Source organism: Meles meles, chromosome 1 (genome assembly GCF_922984935.1).
Source record: "Meles meles chromosome 1, mMelMel3.1 paternal haplotype, whole genome shotgun sequence".
Classification (NCBI taxonomy): Eukaryota; Metazoa; Chordata; class Mammalia; order Carnivora; family Mustelidae; genus Meles; species Meles meles.
Genome location: NC_060066.1, coordinates 185,735,141 through 185,756,520, shown reverse-complemented (window position 1 = coordinate 185,756,520; position 21,380 = coordinate 185,735,141). Strand labels below are relative to the sequence as shown.

The 21,380-nt window shown below is 41.9% G+C and overlaps 1 protein-coding gene across 2 annotated transcripts in view; it reads left to right on the top strand.

Annotated features, from left to right (window-relative positions):
• The first annotated feature begins 2,407 nt into the window (after positions 1 to 2,407).
• SMAP2 (small ArfGAP2) overlaps positions 2,408 to 21,380 on the top strand; it is a 59,548-nt gene continuing 40,575 nt past the window's right edge. Inside the window, exon 1 of one of the 2 annotated variants that reach the window (XM_045998505.1) lies at positions 2,408 to 2,918. In XM_045998505.1, coding sequence (XP_045854461.1) covers positions 2,816 to 2,918 — 103 coding nt within the window. In that variant the 5' untranslated portion in view covers positions 2,408 to 2,815. Of the gene's footprint in view, positions 2,919 to 9,311; positions 9,335 to 21,380 lie in introns of those variants that run through there. The other variant, XM_045998514.1, reaches the window with a different exon arrangement.

Below are 21,380 nucleotides of genomic sequence, written 5' to 3'. Positions count from 1 at the left end.
AAATATATTACAGGCATTAACTCTGTTAAGGCTCATAACAATTCTATGAAATAGGTCCCATTAATATCATCATCATCCCCATTTTATAGATGAAATAACTGAGGTACAGAGAGGTTAAGTAACTTGATCAAAGTCACACAGACAATAAAGGTGAAGCTGAATGAATACTTAAACCCAGTCATTCTGGTCCTGAAACAGGACTATGCAGTCTGTCACTAGATGGGAAAATTTGAGAGGCACAGTCAGAGGTGATGGAGAGTCACTAAAGGATTTTTAAACAGGAGGGTATGATTTAATCAGATTTGCTACTGAGTAAGCTCTCTCCAGAGAGTAGGGTGAAAAATCAAATTGAACTAGGGTTAAACTAAGGCAGGAAGCCTATTTGCATAGTGAAGGGATGGAGATGAGGAGGATTAAACTAAGGCACATTTACTAGAATTAACTGAGTAATCTTGAGCCTCCATTCCATCAGCTTGAGCCTCCGTTTCATCATTTCTTGAAACATGATTATGGTAATACCTATCTTAGTGGGTTTTTCTGAGGATTATAAAAATAACATAAGCAAAACCTGACAGTTCTATGGCTCTGGAATTACAGACATCTGAATTAAAAATCCCAGCTCTACTACTCACTAGATCATTAGTTTAAGCCTCAGTTTGTTCATTTATAAAACACGTGTTTAAGTCAGAAACATTAAATAAGTTAAAGTAAGAAAAATGATTACAAACTGGTTGCAGGTTGAGAAAATTAGCTCAAGAGAAATGCAGGATTCCTTCTAGAAAACCGAGATTTTGCTTAGGAAAAATACCTTAATGAACTTATGTGTTTACGAAAGTCAAGTCTCTGAGGCATGACAAGAAGGGAAGAGATTTAGACCACAGAATTCAATAATTTTGATTTAATAAAGTAATAGAAAATTTTGGTTTTCCCCTGGTGAGATGAAAGTTTTGAGGGAAACCTGGGCTTGGGAAAAAGTAAAGATGGAGGGGAAGGTTTCACTGGAGAGAACTATGAGCATCTTAAACTTAATCAGTTTCCCTGATCCATCTTCCCCTGGCAGTCAGAGTAAGCTTTTTAAAACCATGAATTAGATTTTGTTGTTCCCTTTCCCCTAGCCCAGTGCCTGAGACTTAGGAGTTTCTCAGTAACAATTTGTTGAGTGAACTAACGAATGAATAAAAACATTTGCCAGGGAGCAGGTGAATCCCCAAAGAAAAGGACCTTTTTTTTTTTTTTTTTTAAGATTTATTTATTTATTTGAGAGAGAGAGAGTGAGAGAGGGTGAGTGAGGGCAAGGGCAGAAAGAGAAACATCAGGCAGACTCCCTGCTGAGCACAGAGCCCCATGTGGGGCTGATCTCAGGATTCTTGAGATCATGACCTGAGCTGAAATCAAGAGTCAGCTACTGAACCAACTGAGCCACCCAGGTGCCCCAAGAAAAGGACTTTTGTGGAGGAGTTCTGTGTAGTGAGGGTGGTTTGGGGACGTTTATATTTTTTAGTTTTATTTTTTAAAAGATTTATTCATTTATTTAGGAGAGAGAGAGAGCACAAGCGGGAGGAGCAGAAGGCAGAGGGGAGTTCCCCACTGAGCACGAGTCCCATGCCAGCCAGACTCGATCCCGGAATCCTGGGATCATGACCTAAACGAAGGCAGACACTTAACTGATTGAGCCAGCCAGGCGTCCCTGAACACTGATGTTAAATAGTCAATTAAGTAGTTCTCTATTGTGTGTTTTGCTGTAATCATCCTTCCCCTCCACCACAACCCTCCAAATAACCTTCAGTGAAAGTCTGCGCACAAAACTGCACTGTCTGGGAAGGATATAAGAAATGAAAGAAAGTATCCAGGCACCAGGTAAACAATGTCCAAAGACGGCAGGAAATCTAATGAACAGAAGAACCCAGAATTCAGTGGGAGCAGCAAGAGGTAACCAGAATCCTCTGAAAACTTGGGGAGGACGTGCTGTCCCCCTTATCCTGGATTAGGGGGTTTGGCCTTGCATTTGGCTGTTGAAGAAAAGAATAAACGGATGACTTTGGAGTAGCCGCAACCCTCAGGTTACATAAGAATGATAAATATTTAACTCATAGAAACATTTTGAGGATTATATTGGGATAATTCTAATAAAGCGCTTAACACAGAGCCTGGCACCTACTAAGAACTCAGCAAATGTTAATTGTTGTTTTCCTTCACTTTCGTCCACTCCCTACACTCGCTTTCCGCCCAGGCTCCATTCATTCTTTTCCAAGGACACGCAAGAGGCGTGCCCACTCCTCCCTCCGCCCACCCCCAGGCTCCGCCCCTCGCTCCTGCCCGGATTGGCTCCTGAGAGGCGGAACCGAGGGAAGAGCCCTGTGCGACGCGGTAGGGGCGGGGCGCATGCGCGGGCCGGGCTGGGTGGAGGTGGAGAGGAAGAGCTGCCGGAAGTAGGCGGCCGAGGTGGTGGCTGAGCAGGCGGCAGCTGCCAGGGAAACCGAGGCGCGGGACGCACGGCCCGCAGACAGGCCGGCAGGGGGGTCGTCCCTGCGCGCTCGGTTTGCCTGGGCTGAGGGTCTCTAGTCCGGCACCCTCCTCTGGACTCGGGCCTTTCCCTAAGCCCGCCAGGGGGCGCCGCACTGAGGGGCTGCAGAGTGGGGGGCGAGCGCGGCTGACGAGAGAAGGGGCGCGGGGCCGGGCGGGAGAGGAGGGGTTCCATCCCCGCTCAGGAGGTGCCCCTGGGCGGGGGACTAGGAGTCCTCACCTCCCGACTGAGGCAGAGGTTCCTGGGGGCGGGGAGGGCGCATCGCCCTCTGCCCCCGCCGGCACCCTGGCCATGACGGGCAAGTCGGTGAAGGACGTGGATCGGTACCAGGCGGTCCTGGCCAACCTGCTGCTGGAGGAGGATAACAAGTTCTGCGCGGACTGCCAGTCCAAAGGTAGCGCATCCCTTCCGGCGGGCGAGGGGTCCAGTCTCCCGCCGCGTCTGGGAGGTGACCTGTGTGGGAAGGGGGTTTCTGGAGCTTAGGCCGCCCGAATCCTGGTAATTGGTAAGACGTGCTCCTCTGACTGAGGAGGCTGCTGGGTGTTCTGCGGCGCCGGGGTCGGCGTGGGGAGAGGCTGCGAGGGCGAGTGTGAGTGCTTGGCCGGAGGAATGGGGGCGGGAGAGCGGTGGTGGTGGGGGTGGCAGTGGCGTGCTGTGTGCAGGTGAGAATGTCTATATGTTAGGGCTCCGAATGAGTTCCGGGCCGACTGTCTTTCCCGAGGCAGCCCAGAGCTCACCGCCTTACACTTGCAAAACGGGGGGTGGGGGGGTGGGTGAACTGCAGTGTGTGTGTGTGTGTGTGTGTGTGTGTGTGTGTGTGTGTAGGCGGAGGGGGGCGGGAAGAGGGTGAGAGAGGGGGAGGAAGAGAAGGAGGGAGGGGGAGGAGGGAAGTGAGATGACGGCAGGAAACCGCTTAAATAATTTTTTAAGGTGGTGATTGTTGCTGCCCGCTATCTGCTTAGCAGCTCCCTCTGTCATTTTACAGTCTTGCTGAGATCTGACAGAGTGCATAGGTGTCTTTCTTCTTTCTGGATGTGTGAAGTGGGAAGGAACCTGCCTTATGCAGTGACACAGTGCGGATTTCTAGACAGCCTAGCTCTGGCCGTGGAGTGCGTTGGAGGCCGTGTGTGTGTGTGCGCGCGCGCGCTTGTGCGGTGGCAGAAATTAGCAGATTGTGGCTGTAGTGCAGGATTCGTTTAATCAGTGGAGAGGAGGAAGCAGGGGATGCATCAGATTTGTTGCTTCCGTGGTCATTACCCTTCCAAAGGTGAAAAATCATCATTGTATATTGTTAGAACCATTTAGTCTTTGTTTCCTGTGCCCTCCAAGATGCAGGATTTGATCCGATTAAAAATCAGTAGTATAGGAAAGCTGGGTTGTAAGTGAAAGCTTGGTTATTAGCACTCAGAATTTATAGATACAAACTTCTGTAAATATTTTGTCTCCTTATTTTTTTTTCTGAATTCTTTGGAATGTAATTGGAGAAGTTGGGAAAATTCTTTTCCCTTTGGAGAGAAAGGGATAGTTATATTTTGGGAGCTATTGTTAATTTGCTTCTGTTCATAATGCAGTGGATTTGCCACAGTCGTTTGCCATGTAGCATGTTGGGTGCATAGTATACACCAAAGATTCAAATGTATTTGTGTTTATCAATATTAGGAAAGGAAGTGCATGTCTAATTGATGCCTTTGGGTAAATTACCTTTTATTTTGGAAAAAAAAAAGGTTATGTAAGGAGAACAGGAATGATACATTGGTTTACACATCTAGTAGTATATTTTAATGTCCTCTGCCAATAAATAAATGGCATGTACTTTTAGGAAAGCATGTCTCCAGACTTCTTTCCTGCATTTTTGCCTTAGTGAGAAATTGCTTTAAAAAGTATTTTAGAATCCATTTATGTTAAGTAGGTTAATTTCTTATAGTTGAGTCTTGTTAAATCTCATCCTAGACTTTTTGGAAGATTCAGTTTAAAGTTTAGGAGTATATTTCCTGGCTTTACTCAAATTCCCTTATGACCTCAGTTGACAGATCTTGAGTCACAGTGAAGCATCCCACTAGAGTGAACATTGCTACATTTGGGGAGTCAGATGCCATTTTGATGATTAGTACTACCCCCAACTCTCTGTTTCTCCTACTACTCATACTTACTCATATTCCAGTGAAATATAGCATATGGAAGAGAGAGCTTGATTCATCACTTCTTCCCCCAAATTTTCCATTGTTCTTTATCAGTAGCATTAGTGGGGATCAGATAATGAAATATTAGTTCTTTTTTTTTTTTTAAGATTTTATTTATTTATTTGACAGACAGAGACCACAAGTAGGCAGAGAGGCAGAGAGAGAGGGGGAAGCAGGCTCCCTGCTGAGCAGAGAGCCTGATGCGGGGCTCGATCCCAGGACCCCGAGATCATGACCCCAGCCGAAGGCAGAGGCTTAACCTACTGAGCCACCCAGGCGCCCCGAAATATTAGTTCTTGATGAGAACTAGTAACTGTTGAGTTGTAAACTTTGTTAACCCCTATCAGTGGTAGAATCCTGGTGTCTGAAACGATTTTTCAAAAATTAGTTTTACATTTTAGCTTGGTGGCTTCAGTGAATTGGTCATTGAATTAAACATGAAATGATAAGGTGTCAGTCATCTTTCAGTTCAGTTAAATAACATGTTGTTTAGGCCTCAGTTTATCCAGTTTGTATATTATCTAGCTCCTTCCACACTTTCAGCCCTTCTCACTAATTTTCCTCCTCCTTTTCCCTAATTTTGGTCGTTGTAATGATCACACAGACAACTACTGGGTCATACAGAAGGAAAAGACACTCGTATCAGATTAAGTTACCTATTAGCTCTGGTAAAAAAAAATACACGTAGTGGGAGAATGTATTTAAAAACTATTGGGTTTGGAAAATGAGATTTGGATCTGAGTTTATCCCTGGGTCTCATGTTGTTTCTTTGAAAATTGAGAGCTAATTGTACAGGACTTGGTGAGTGATTGCTAGTCTATTAATATTAAATCAGATGATGTAGCCCTGGACCACAGACTATATGAGCAGTATTTTTCTGATGTTCTAAAATAACCCTTTGGCAGTGGCTCTTCTTTTAAAATCTTATACTTTTTAAGGATCTTATTATCTTTGAATATGTAATGTGAACATCAAGAGTAGAGAACAAGCATGTGTCTTTATGTAGTATGAGTTTTGTTGATTTTGGGATTTTTAACTCTTTTGAGCATAAGACTCACTAGTTCCTGGGACCCCTAAGGCATTGAAATAACTCTTGTGTGGCAAAGAAAGCTGCTTAGATACTGCCTTGAAAAAGTGCTTTGATTTACTTTTAGGCCCAGAGATACAGTTTTCTCATCACCCAAAGACGCTGTGACCTTTAGGGTAAATTTTTGGACTGACTTAAGTAGTGATAGAACAAAGGACAACATACTAAAAACTCCGGATACATCAAGTGGTGACTCTACCTAGTTTAGACTGGGTCCCGTTTTCGGATAGACCCTTGTGAGGCTGTACTAGTTCAAGGCTTAATCATCAGCTCTGTGGTTGCATATTCTATCAGTGTGCCTGGAATAACTCCTAATCTACCTCTTCAGAGACCGGTTTAAACTAGGCACTCTTATTTACCATGTAAGGATCTTTCTGATGACCCGAATACCTGTGTCCACTACTGGGATATTACTTTCTCAGTACCAAAGTTGGTAAAAAAAAAAAAAAAAAAAAAAAAGAGAGAGAGAGAGCTTTTTAACGAGCAAAGAATTAAAATAGAAGAGATTTGATGGTCTTGTGGAATATTTACTTTGGACTGTGAAACCCCACCTGGAATTCTGGAGCTTGGCAGAAGCTTTGTAATATTTTGTACTTTTCCCTTCTGCTGCATCCTATCTCTGAAATGTTTTACCTTGAATTACCAAACCATTGCCTCTGTTCCAGTTTACATTATGTACTCTTAGATTTAAATTTGTTTTTTGGAAAAGGTAGCACTTTTCATGTATTCAAAATATAAAAGGTCCCGAGGTGAATATGTACAATGGTAAGTTGTGTTCTTATTCCTGATCCCTTAGCCACCATTTTCCCTTCCTAGAAGTAACCACTTTTGGTAATTTCTTAGGGGACTTTTAAGAGAGAATATATGTGCAGGCAAACAACTACATTTAAATATATTCTTTTGCAGTGCTTTTATGCAAGTAGTAATGTATTACTCACAGTCCATGGCACCTTGCATTTTTCGATCAGCAGTATAATGTGGAAAGCATGAAAGTGCTCTCCCCATGCATGTTGAGCTTTCTTCGTTCTTTCAAGGGATTTTCTAAGGCTCTATCTAGGTTATCTTGATTAAGTTGAAAGATATGCCTAAGTGATTTGGAAACATCTGCTCTTATTGAAGGCATCTTAGTGTCCTAGGCTCATCCATAGCTCATATGAACCCACCTCTGAGGGGGCAAAGAAGCAAAATAATGGAAGGGGCTGTCGACTTGATGTTGAAATATCCAGTTAAACTCCTTCACTCTGTTTATTTTAACTTTGTGACCTTCAGCATCGCACCGAACTTTCTCAGTTAAATTTTCCTCATTTGAAAAATGAAAGTGCCTGGGAACTAAAGTGTTACACACATGTAAGCATTGCTTATTACCACCATTGCTGGTCTTATTTATTCTGTCTTGGTTTTATTTGTTTCACTTTCTGACTCTATTCCCTTAAATACTCTGGTTACTGGAAGCCATGGTTAGAATGACTCACCCAATAATTCCCTAGTCTTTAAGCCAAAACCATCTCCTATATACAGGGGTTCTGGAATTTTTGCAAATGGACTTTATAGTACCCTTGAGGATGGTCTCTGGATGCTTCTTCACTCTTTAACCTTGTATGAAAGATTAGACCAGGGAATCTTTGTGTAGAAATTTTCTACAGTAGTCCTAAATTTTAACTCCAGTAAATTAATCTCTAGCTTTGCTTTATATTTGTTTCATGTTGATAGATAGCTAACTCATTGCTTGTTAAATAGTATTCCTTAGAACATGAACTTTCCTATCTATTTTTAATTATTTTACCTCTATCTGTGGCACCTTTTGAGAGGTTAAATTAAAAATCCCATCAGATTTGGACAACAGAAGTTTTGTGTCCATCTCTAGTTGTTAAACACCCTTCTCCAGCAAAGATAGCTTTTCTGAGTTTTTACAGCTAATGCACCTTAACTCGAACAGTCATGGTTAGGTTGACACAGTTACACTGAAAGTAATTTATCAAAGTCCTCATTAGATTGTCTTTTAATATCAACTTGTTAAGCCTGTTCCCTGGGAGATACCTTCCTGTTTGTTCTCCTTGTCCTTTAAATATCATTCTGTGGCAGTGGAATAGAGAATAAAAAATGCCTTATCATTTAGGGGGAACTCTACAAGCCTGCAATCCCACACTATATATATTTATTCTGAAAATATTAAGCACTTACTTTGTGTCAGACACCGTATGAGGATACGTAGTAGATTCAGAGACCCTGTCTTTGGTCCAAAGGATCATACAGTTGAATGGGGAAGCAGATGTGTAAACTGATAAATGATGCAATGTGGTATTATCATGATGGCATTGTATGCAGGGAGAAATGAAAGCTCTGGAGAAAGCAAACAAGTCTGCCTCAGGAAGTTATGGCTTCAAAGAGACAAGTAGGCTGTCTTGAATGATAAGCGTGACTTTGCCAGGTGAATTTAGGGCACTTGGCTTTCTAAGCGGAGGAAACAGAATGTGCAAAGCCTCTAAGGTATTGAATGTGTGTGTTGAGAGGTGGGATTCTCTCGTGTATTTTAACTACATCTTGGGGCGTGGCAAGGGATAAAGGTAGGCAGGGGCCAATAAGGTTAAAATCCTAGCCCTGTAGTTCATTTCCTTTATAGTACTGAGATTATGAATATGCTTTAGACTCCGTGTTGTGTAAGAACCCCATACTGTTCAAAGTGTACCTGCTACTCAAATGAAATTATAACCATTGCAGACATGAAATGTTTCCTAACTGATGAGTAGAAGATCTCAGTATTGTGCACAAGACCAACATGGAAGTGTACATGAGTACATTAAATTATCTTACAAAAGTCTAGTGAAATGCCAGCAGTAGATATTATGTCATTTCTGAGTTGACACTGAGTTTTTTGAGGCTGAGCACGCTTATATACTCTAGTGGCCTAAGAGTGCTGAATATTTGATGTGTGCTCTTGGTTGCTCGGTGCCCAGAAGTGTAAGCAGGTAGCTGCAGCCTGATCTCTCAGTATCCTTTTCAGCAAACCTATTGCTTTCCAATAAATCAGAAAACTGCTTTCTGCATTTTTCATCTGATGTCGTTATGACATGTAGGTGGCAGCTTTCTTGGGCACGGTTGTCTATATAACTAACTGTTCACCACATGAGTCATTTTCTGTTTCTATTCTTCTGCCTGAAAATTCCGTCTTGGAAATGATGTCATGCAATTAGTGATTGCTGCACTTTACTCATTGTGCACATTGCAGCTGGCTCTGTATGTTATGTTGATGGACGCCACCTATGCCACAGCCAAGGGACAAACTGACTTGTTAAATGGACTCAGACTCAACTCCTCCAAATGATATCCCCTGTAGAAAAGATGCCAAGCAGTAATCTGCATAGAACACACATATGTTTTACATTCTAAGCATACAGTGCCTAACTTCTGTTATTGTGTCTGCTTAAATCCTTATCACAGTTGTACTTCTGTTTGAGCAAGTGGCCAGTTTAAGTAGATACTAATTTTGAAGAAGTTCTGTATTGGCCTCTGGAATGTGACAGTTCAGCTTACCGCACTGAAAAGGTAGGAACTAAATCTATGTAGAGTAGAACACCTTAAGGTTAATTCACTTTTACCAAATTCCTCTATTGTTAAAGAAATATTCCTATATTGATAACTTTTTAAAAAATTATACTGTGCCACTGTTAACATGTCCACTAGAATGTAAGCTCCACGAGAGTAGGGTGATTGTGCCTGTTTTAATTCACCGAAGTATTCCCAACACTTAAGAGTAGTGCTTGGAGCTCTTAGTAAATATGTGTTTGAATGAATGAATTGATCTTGTCATCTATAAATCATTTGTTTTTTGTTTTTTTTTTAAAGCTTTTATTTATTCATTTGATAGACAAGAGATCACAAGTAGGCAGAGAGGCAGGCAGAGAGAGAGGGGGGAGCAGGCTCCCCGCTGAGCAGGGAGCCCGATGTGGGGCTTGATCCCAGGACCCTGAGATCATGACCTGAGCTGAAGGCAGAGGCTTTAACCCACTGAGCCACCCAGGCACCCCAAGAAATCTAAGTTTTAAAACATATTTTAAAGTCTAAGTTTTAAAACATATTTTAAAGTCATGGACCTAGCCGAGAAACAAACCCTACTGTAGATAGTACAAGCAAAGGGAATTTAAAAAAAAAAAAAGATTTTGTTTATTTATTTATTTATTGAAAGAGAGGGAGAGAGAGAGCGTAGGAGTGGGGAGGAAAGGGAGAAGCAGGCTCCCCACTGAAAAGGGAGCCTGATATGGGGCTCCTTCCCAGAACCTGGAATCATGACCTGAGCTGAAGGCATATGCTTAACTGACTGAGCCACCCAGGTGCCCCAAGCAGAGGGATTTAATATACAGACTAGGTTACATGGTTGATGTAAGAACTTAGAAGGTAAATGGGCTGGTGAGGCAACCCAGAGATTAGCAACACCTGGGAGCTAGTGTGCTTTTAAGGAAATTAGAAGGTGCTGATGTCACCAAAGGCCAGAAGTCTGAGCTATCTGGTATGAGCAAGAAGCATAGGAAGAAAAGCTGTTTGGTGGCAGCAGGAGCTGTGACTCTATTAAGAGAGCATTACCCTGGCTTCCCTTCTCCTCCTCCTCCTCTATCTTATCCTTATCTGTTACCTCCTGTTGATGGAACTTACCCAAAAATTGGTTGGCAAGAGCACCTGGGAATTGTAGCTCGCACTGATGGAATGGAACAAGGTAGGATCCAAGTGGAAACAGGCTGAGGCACAAAGGCACTTAAAAAAATCTCCCAAGATGTAATTCTTCTTCCTTGTAGGTAAATAGTTGAGTTATTTTGAATGAGAGATAAGGATTTTTAGGCAGATGCAACCTTTGTGCTTCTAAAGAATCTTAACTGTTGCTGAAGTAATAATTAGTCCGAGGAAGTAATGTAATGACTTAGTCATTGCCTAAATAATTAGGATGTGTGTCTAGGAAAATTGGCTTCTGTTGAATCTTCCAGGAGCAGTTTATCAACCTGGTTACTCAGGAAATAAGTTTCCCACCCTGTTGATCCTGGGATGCCTTGGGCATGATTGTGTGTGCATGCGTGTGTGTGTGTGTATGTGTGTGTACATGTGTACATATGTATATGTATACACATACATTGAGCTTGTCCCATCTACAACTGAAAGATTTGAGTCAACACATAAGTACAAAGAGAGTTTTGAGGATTGCAGCCTCATGGTACAGATTAGACTTGCCTTGACAGTTACGGAAATTACAGTAGAGCTAATTTTCCTTATGCTGCATATCATTTTAACAAGTCTTATTGCTATGTCTGGGATTTTTTCCCCATGGCTTCAGAGAGGTTAGCACTAGGGGAGGGAGTTGAGACCACTGATAACTTTCTTCTGGACCTGAAAAGTATTTTTTGTTTTTTTGTTTGTTTGTTTGTTTGTTTTTTTCCCATTTTATTTATTTTTTCAGCGTAACAGTATTCATTCTTTTTGCACAACACCCAGTGCTCCATGCAAAACGTGCCCTCCCCATTACCCACCACCTGTTCCCCCAACCTCCCACCCCTGACCCTTCAAAGCAGCAATGTCTATAATAGCCAAACTATGGAAAGAACCTAGATGTCCATCAACAGATGAATGGATAAAGAAGATGTGGTATATATACACAATGGAATACTATGCAGCCATCAAAAGAAATGGAATCATGCCATTTGCGACGACGTGGATGGAACTAGAGCGTATCATGCTTAGTGAAATAAGTCAATCGGAGAAAGACAACTATCATATTTTTTGTTTTTTAAGGAAGGTCGCTGCTGCTCCATTTAAAGGCCAAGCTTTCCAAGCTATTGCTAGTTTTCTTTTTGATTATAAAGTGTTTAATGAGTTACGTGATAGAAGTTTGGCACTTTCTCGAAGGGCTTTTTTTTGTCAATCAGGTCACCTGCCTTTGGGCCCCTGCTATATTAATGGAATTGGTGGAACTAGGCCAGCGAAGGTTTTCTGTGGAGTGTGAGTATGTTTCTTCTTAGGCTGTTATTTTCCACAGAGGCCATGGGTAGGGGACTCTGAGTAAAGTTACTGTCTGTAAAAATTGCATAGGTTTCATTGTTTTTCTCTTTCCTCCAAAAACTAATTTCCTCTTGGCAGGTATAATTCACAGATATAATTAAAAAGTAATTTGGTTCTAAAAAACATGTCAGACTGTTTCCCAGAGTACCAGTTCTTTTCAGCCAGTTCATTTCAATTTAAGAGGTACCTCTGCATTTTTGAAGCCTCATGTTTAATAATTAAAACATTTTGCTACTGTATTTGACTCTTCCATTTTCCAAACTTTCTCTTTCCCTACCCTACCCCACTTTTCTGGCTCCTGTATTTCCCCACAGGCATTGTGGATGCTGGTCCATTGATGGCTGAACTGCAGGCCCCTTCCCAGTGGAAAACCCCAGAAATGAGCCAAATCTGCCTTCAGCTGTGGCCATCCCATCAGTGTAAGGTTGCCCAAGCGGTTGTCTTCAGTTTGTCCGACACTCCTCTGCCCCGCGCCTTCCCCCCATCCTCCCTCATGTGTGGCCGAAACTTGCTCTGGAATCCCACCTTTGTAACATATCAGTGGGTAGTAATAAGATTTTAATATCGCTGCTGCTTTTCATCTTCAAGTAATGTTAAGTAGTTCTCTGACCATTTTTGTTGACCATAGCCCTGCCCCCCCTCCAAGTCTGCATATTTCCTGTGTGTATTCTGGGTGCTTTTAAATGCATGTAGGATATAATTTATGTAGGAAGTTTTGGATTTCATAAGCCCAACTGGAGAATGTTGATTTTTTAAAAATTTCAAGTCAGGACTTTCAAAAAGAAATTTCTTAATCTGAAACAGTGAGAACTGGATCCCTCAGGCTCCATGTCCTTTCTCCTCATCCAAAAAATAAATGTGTAATGTTCTCATTTTATGATGTGTTGAAAATAATAAGGCAGATACAGGAGTAAGACAGACCTCTTCTCAGCTATAGTCGATAAGCCTGGCCTAGCGTGATTTGAGGAAATAGAGCACCTTTTCTTTTTTTTTCCAAACTAACATGCTGTCTTTCACAGCTAGTGTTGGGAAGACTGTAAAATCCCCAAGCCTCTACCACAGAGCTTACATCTTTCGACTGGGATTTACTGATGTTAATCCTACAGCGTTACTTCCTGAAGTGCACTGAAAGTACATTTTGTTGTTCAACTTCTTCCTCTTTCCTTGCCTTACTGGAAGTCCCCCCATGTGTAGATTTAGAAATGAGTTCTCTGTTGTTTCAAGCCTTGAGTTAAACATTTTGTCTTAATATTGTTTAGATGGTTGCTTTCCTTCTCATGCTTTCAAAAATAATTTCTTACAGAATTTCCTGTGTGAGCCGGTAACATCTTAGGCTGCAGTGTGAAGCTCGGAGAAGAGAGGGTGCTGTCTTCTTGTGGACGCTTTACCACTTGGGTCATAACCGGCACAAGCCCTTCAGTGAGAAATAGGAAGGAAATCCCCTGTTCTTACCATGATGCTTTTATTCAAAATAGCAATAAACAGCACAGTTAACGGGAACAAATTTAAGTGTGACAGCTGATTTGAGAAAGAAAAAGTAAAAAGATTCAGGCACTTCTGCTATGTTGGAAGCATATTTGTTGAAAGAACAGCTATTTGGAACCGGAGACCCTGTCTCTCTGAAGGTAGGCCTGAGGAGTTTGGTTAGAGGAGCTGTTTCAGAGTGAGGAAAATTGTGGGAAAAACTCTTTCCTGAAGTGCGAGTGCTGTGTTAACATCCAGCTTGTAGGTGAGAGAAGGGAAGAATTATTAAAGAAGCACTGGAAGGAAGATTCCAAAGCAGTTCCTCTGAGCTTTCTGACTTTGTTCTGAGCCTAGTTTCTAGACAGGAGTCTGATACAAGTGACTCAGATCAAGAGACCATGCGGTGGGCAGAGTAAAAATAAGGCTCAGTTTCATTAGGCTTCTTAATGCATTGAAGGAAGAAAAAGATTCATTACCATAGACCAGTTATTTTTTTTGTCTTGTGGGATATTGGTGAGTGGGGAGGTGTGAGCGTCCATACACTTATTAGCTAAACGTCATTAAATGCTATTTCTTTAGAAAACACTTCGGGGGGCGCCTAGGTGGCTCAGTCCGTTAAGCGTCTGCCTTCAGCTCAGGTCATGATCCCAGTGTCTTGGGATCGAGTCCCACATTGAGCCCTGCATCGGGCTCCCTACTCGGCCGGAAGCCTGCTTCTCCCTCTCTCGTCCTCCTGCTTGTGTTCTCTCTCTCTGTCAAATAAATAAATAAAATCTTTAAAAAAAAAAAAAAGGCACTTTGTGGTGCTTGGGTGGCTCAGTAGGTAGGCAGCTGACTCTTGATTTTGACTCAGGTCATGATCTCAGGCTTGGGATCAAACACCTCTCACCCCACCCTGTCACCCCTTTGGGCTCTGTGTGCAGTGCTCAGCAGAATCTGCTTGTCCCTATCCCCTCTCCCCACCCCCGAGCTCTCTCTCATAAATAAATAGATAAATAAAATCTTAAAAAAAAGTGCACACTTTTTGTGAAAACAATCTTTGTGAAAAGATTTGGGGAGAAAATCTTTGGGATGTGAAAAAATATAATGATGGAGATGATATTTCACATAATCCCTATCATCCATTTTTTTTTACTTGCACTTATTTCACAATAATTTTATGTCATTATTGTTTTGCTTAACATTTATCATAAGCATTTTTCATGACATTAAAAACATTTAAATACCTTTATTATATTCCATCATTTGAATATATCATTACTCACTTAACTCCTGCCCACTTGTTAGACATTTGAATTTTTAGATTTTCAGTATTATAAATAATGCTAAATTGTAAATTTTTCTGTTGCAATTAGACTAATGGATTATTTATGTGTTCAGAGGTGAGTGGTCACGGAGGCCCTTTAATTTTAAAAAAAGTTTCAGGAAGTCCCCTGGGCTGAGCCCATGCAGAGACAGCCCTGCTGTGGGGTCATCATTCTGAACTGCTTCACTGTTGAGGCAAGGAGTGAAGAGCTACAGAGAATCCTGACTTGACCATAAGGAACAGATTTATGGAACATGATCACAGAGAGATGGGCCAAGAAATATTCTTTTTTTTTTTTTTTTTAAAGATTTTATTTATTTCTTTGACACAGAGAGAGATCACAAGTAGGCAGAGCAGCACACAGAGAGCGCAGGGGAAACAGGCTCCCTACTGAGCAGAGAGCCTGATTCAGGGCTTGATCCCAGGACCCTGGGATCATGACCTGAGCTGAAGGCAGGTCATGATCCTGCCTTAACCCACTGAGCCACCCAGGCACCCACCAAGATATATTCTTATCTCATGCACCGTCTTCCACATCATATGCTTAATACATGGAGATATTGTTGGGTTTTGATCACCATCTTGTGTTGTTCATACAGTCCTCCTTCACTTAACCAGGGCACTGGGAAGGTGGAGTAGAGGTCCTACATTGGTAGAAAGGGGTTAACACTACCACATTTTTGTTTGTTTTTTTGTTGTTGATGTTCTTTTTTTTAAGATTTATTTATTTGAGAGAGAGAGAACAGGGAAAGAGGGAGAAGGAGCGGAAGTCTTAAGCAGATTCAGCACTTGAGTGTGGAGCCCAGTGTGGGGCTCAGTCTCAGTCAGGACCCTGAGATTACCAGGAGTTGGACATTTAACCGACTAAGCCACTCAGGCACCTCTGTTTTGTTTTGTTTTGTTTAGTCAGAGCTTTCCTAGGACTAGAAATTCCATCAGGACAGGGACTGTGTCCCGTGTATATATGTATGCCTGATGGGCAGCATCTGGCACACAGGGTCTGTGCCTCCATTGTGAGCTCTCTTATTCTATTAAGGTGTGTTCAGATCATATTCTTTTTCTGTTTTGTCTTCTGAAAGTCAGCCTCATGCTGTTAACTCAGATATTTGAAGATCTGTGACATTTCAGGAATCTGAGCAGGTGAATTTCATGATTGCTTTGTTGTATTACTTCTTTGTGCCATTTCTTTTTTGTGCTTTTGGCATCCGTGCCGCATTGAAAGCTGGAGCCAGTCACGAAGCTAGTACTCTGCCCTCTCAGTGGGAGGTTTTGGTGTGATGCATCATCTTGCATCTTGGGAGAGCGGTAGCATGGGGTGTGAAACAGGAGGCTGGAAAAGCACTCCTTTAGCCTTTTTGTGGGATGGGAGTAAATAGTTAGACACTGTTCTCAGGTGCTGCTGCAGAAATTAATGTTGCAGCAGTTTTAGAAGCTCTTCTTGTATCCCCTGGAACAGGTTTGTTTAATTTGAAGAACCTTGCTTTAGCTCTTTTGAGGCTACGATTTTTTCCCTAGAGACTGCCCTGGGTTCTTCTACACAATGTTCTTTTTGCAGGACCTTTCTATCCACATATGACTGACATTTGCCCCACCCCCTTGCACCTGACCTGAATCTCATTATACCCAATTCTGAAACATCTAGTTTTGAAACTTGGTAATGTTTTCTTTTTGAAAGGGCCAAATCTTCACCCTTTGTTCTCTTCCCTTAAACCAGGGCTGTTTTGATGACTAACATTTCGCTTGCCACTGGACTGACCATTTGTACTTTGATCCCAGAATTAATTTCTTGTCTGCTCTTTGTTTGGAAATGAAAGTTCTCTAGTTTGTTTGGATACAGTTGTGATTCAGTTAAACTGGCACTGATTTCCATCTCTTTGCCATTGGTTGACGCTCCTCTGATGTGTTAGGAAAGCTGCTGCACACCATTGGGGAGAGAACGTCATGTGTCCCGTGGTCTTGCACAAGGGTTTGTTTGTGGACTCAGGTAAAGCTTCCTTTTGCTGGAAAGGCATGAGCCTCCCTTCAAATAATTGAAAAGCATATTCTGCCTGGCCACTTGTTCTTTTTTTTTTTTTTTAAGATTTTATTTATTTGACAGAGAGAGATCACAAGTAGGCAGAGAGGCAAGCAGAGAGACAGAGGGGGAAGCAGGCTTCCCGCTGAGCAGAGAGCCCGATGTGGGGCTCAATCCCAGGACCCTGGGATCATGACCTGAGCCGAAGGCAGAGGCTTTAACCCAACTGAGCCACCCAGGTGCCCCCTGGCCACTTGTTCTTGAGCTCTAGTATCTTCTCCACTTCTAGGCTTCCTTTGAGGAAGAAGAATGTGGGTTGGAAGGGGTGTGAATAAACCTTCATATACAATCTTAGATGTTGGGCTTCCCAGCGGTAGAGAGTGAATTGCATATCACAATAGAAAAGACCACCTAAAGAACAGGATATCAGTTTAGCGACTATCATTGAGCATCCGTGTATAACCCATAGTGGGGGTATATAAAGATGATTCTAATTCCAGCCTAGCTGCTGATTTCTTCTATGAACTTGGGTAAATGACTTGACCTCTCTGGACCTTAGTTTCTCCAACTGTGCTTGACTAGATAATCCTTGAGGTTCTTGCCAGTTTTGGAATTCTGTATCTAAATATTTATCTGTTAGAACAAGAGAAGAGACTCTTCCACAGAATTGGTAGTTCTTCATCTCACATGCTTCAGACTAAATGGCCTAGAAATGATGACTGTAGAGAAGGACTTCTGAACCTCAGCACTGTTGATATTTTGGATTCTTCTTTGTTGAGAGGTTATCCTGTGCCTGGCAGGATGTTTACCAGCATCCCTGGCTTTGCATTCTTTACCCCCCCCCCCCCGCTTCTACCCCCCTGCCAGTTGTGATAATTAAAAATGTCTCCAGACATTGACATTGCCCCTTGGGGGAAATTGCTTCAGTTGCATTGTTCCAGGAAGAAAAGAGTGATACTGTTTGAAGGTGGGCTATTTTTAATATGTGTTTTCAATTTGTTCCTCTTTTGCTTATTACTGATCCTGGGGATGGAGAATGAAGAGCAACCTCATTGGTCAAGGGCTTCTTTAGTGGCTTCTTTTCAAGATATGCCTTTCCTAACGGGGTGGGCTCCCTTTGCATCTTCAGTATTTTTTCACAATATGAGTAGATGCTGGTTGTTGCCAAGAGAAAATTAAGGCTTTAACCTGAAAGAACCTAAAAAATGTACAGAAGTAAATGTCCTTAGAGGGTGAACCCAATGACTTCAGGTGAATCAGATGAGCTTTTGTTACCTGAAATGAGGTCATGAGTGATAGGAAATTCTTTCAATTATAATACCAAGTTTTGAAACATCAGGTCCACTTGGCCAACTTTGAAATGATTGCCTAGGGGTGCCTGGGTGGCTTAGTTGTTAAGCGTCTGTCTTCAGCTCAGGTCATGATCCCAGGGTCCTGGAATCAAGCCCCATAATGGGCTGCCTCCTCAGCGGGAAGCCTGCTTCCCCCTCTCCTGTTCCCCCTGCTTCCCCCTCTCCTGCTCCCCCTGCTTCTGTTCCTTCTCTCACTGTGTCTCTCTCTATCAAATAAATAAAATCTTAAAAAAAAAAAAATAATTACCCAGCCTTTAGCTCAGTGGTCCCTCCCTGTACACCTCCTCCCCACAGCCTGCTATTAGCCATTGAGGTAGTGATTGAAATGTACCAGTTCTCTTATGAGATCTCTTTTTAAAACTTGTTACTTTTGCTGTAATATTTTGATTTTAGGTTGAGTGACTTTTCACCCTCCCCCTACCCCCACCCCATGCCATCTTTTCCTCATTTCTTGCAAATCCATAGTCTTGACTGGGTTAGGTACTGTTTGTCAACTGGGTAGAGTACGTTTTGTGAGCATCCTTGCTCAGATGCTTTGGGATTCCAAAGCCATGACTGTGTCAGTCCCTATCCCTCCATCCTGGCAGGCTCTGTGTTCCATCCCAGCTGAGCCTTTGCTGGAGTAATTGCCCACATAAAGCCTTCAAGCCAAACAATTGTTCGTACTGAGATAGTCTCACTGTTTAGCTCCTAATGAAACAATCTCCTTCCTGCCCCCAATGAAAGCAGCTATTTTTTAATTTCCTCCCTCCCTTTTTGGAGATGCCATGTCTCACCCGACACTCTTCTATCTTATTCATAAATGCTTTAAGCAGAGTCTTTGTGCAGAGGAAATTGGCTAGAGCTAAAATGTCATGGGCTACCCAGGAGACAAAGAGCATTAAGGGCGTCCTTAAGGATACCCTTTCCCTAACTTTATAAGTAGGATGATGTATATTATCTTTGTGTGATTTTCTGAGTAAATAAGCAATTTAAACCTCAAGTCCACGTAAGAAAGATACTAGGTTTTTTAAAAAGTATACGAAATTAGTTGTTACATAAAGGAGCTTACAGAAATAAACAAAGATAGAAATAAAACCCAATAACAAAATAGCCATAGATGAGTGCCACAGGAGAACAACAAGATGCTCTGGGAATCAGGGCAGGAAGGAGAAGAGGCTTGATTGGGAAAGTGGATAGAGCAAGATTTTAACAAAATGATGTTTTGCAAATAGAAGTAATAGCCCAGGTACAGCTATTTGTGAGAAATCCAGTTAATCAGGAAAGTATAAGTAGTCCAGTTTTCCTTATTGACCAAAATTTAGAGCCTCCAAAATATGAATTCAGGAAGGAGTGTCCAAAGTAGAAATGATAGGTGCCCAGGAAGCTCCAGTGTGTCCTGCCTGCTTCTCTTTTCACTTGGGGTTGCTTCTCCTGGATTGTCAATGCTTTCCTCATATTGCCATCTCTGTTCTAAAGCTCTGGCTCGTGTAGAGACACAAATCACTTCCTTTGATTCTTTCCCCTTAGCCCTGTTAAGACTTTAGAATTCTTGAGTACAAAGGGAAAACAAAAAAGGGAATTTATTACAAAATATACACCCCTAAAAAATAATCCACTATTTTTGGACTAAAAAATAATCACCCTTTCAAAATTTAATTGCTGATCCTTTCTTGGTTTGTTCCTAGTCCCTCTTCTACTTCCTGATCCTAAGGTCTCCATGCCTTAGCTTTATGGGACCAGTGTAGCTTCCTGCTTACTTGGCTTGATTTTTTTTTTGCTGAGTACCATGCTCTCTTCCATGAGAAAGGTACTATCTAAGGATCCACCATCCAAGAGTTTACTCTCCAGAGAACTTGACCTGAGGTAAAACCCAAATTAGCCTTTTAGTGCTGCTGCTCAGATAGGGCTCTTTTACTCATTTCTCTGTAGTTAGGCATCCAGCTCTCTTCCTGAGGTGGTTGACACAATAAGAGACCTCATCCTCCAGGTGGAAATGAAAGTTCTCCAGAAAGAGTGGGGCTTTCCACTTGGAGGCCCAGCAGCATGTACTACAATTTGTATACTGCTCTCTCATGGGAGCATTTATTTAACAAGAACTGTTTTTTTTTGTTTGTTTGTTTTGTTTTGTTTTAGAGGGGAAAACTTTTATCTTGACTGCCTTAAAATTTAAAAACAGTTAAACAGGGGCGCCTGGGTGGCTCAGTGGGTTAAGGCCTCTGCCTTCAGTTCAGGTCATGATCCCATGGTTCTGGGATTGAGCATTGGGCTCTCTGCTTGGCCGGGAGCCTGCTTCCCTTCCTCTCTCTCTGCCTGCCTCTCTGCCTACTTGTGATCTCTGCCTGTCAAATAAATAAATAAAAATCTTAAAAAAATTAATGAAAAATTAAAAAAAACCAGTTAAACAGCAAAGCACATTTTTTTTTAATAGCAAAGCACATTCTAAATGAAGTAACAATGGTTAAAAGGAAATTTAAAAATTAAGAAATAATTGCAAAATGTTAATTCCCCTAAATTAATCTATGAATTTAGGGCTAAATGAATATAAGTATTACTAAGTTTAGCTGGGGTGTCATTTGCTTTTTGTTTGTGTTGAATTGTTTTTGTTTGTATATTTGTTTTTTGGGGGGTGTCAGAGGGAAAGGGAGAGAGAATCTCCAACAGATGGGGCTCAATCTCATGACCCTGAGATCATGACCAGAGCTGAAATCAAGAGTCAGATGCTTAACTGACTGAGCCACCCGGGTGCCCCTGTGTTGCATCGTTTTTAAAACTAATAAAAATTTATTGAGATAAACGTTGTTACTTTTGTAAATTTTGAATTAACAGCTCATTGCATTTCCTGTATTGTTTTAAATATCTCTATGTGATCATGTCAGACTTCAGTTAATGGTTTAAGTAATAGTGAATATTTTATTTACATCAAAGTGCAATAGTTGTACGGTCCAATTTTGGAGAGTCCAATGAACTGGAAATAACATGTTCCTAAGAATGACATAAGCAGTTTCTTAGGAATTACAATGAAAGCAAATGCAGCATCCATTAAATAACAGCCATTTCCTAAAAAGAGATAAATCAAAATTACTTTGAAAGAGAGAAATAGGCAAATGTCCCATGGTTGGCTGTGGATGTTCAGGGCGCAGCTGCTGTAGAAGCTAAATCAAACCTACATGTGCCCCTGGGTCCCTTGGGCCTCATGGTTTAACCCTCCTCTTTCCTGGGGAACCTGATGAAGGAGAGGGATGCCCTGGCCCTTTCAGGCCTCCGCTTGTTGAATAGCCACTGGGGGAAGTTGGAATTTAAACTCTCTTTTTAGCCAATTTTTGTCTGCTATGACCAGTTTCTTTCCTTAGCTCATTGAGCTTTCCTCTCAGTCGACAGGGAAGCCAGCCAACTTTGTTGAGCTTTTTTCTCATGGGACATAATCCATCTTTG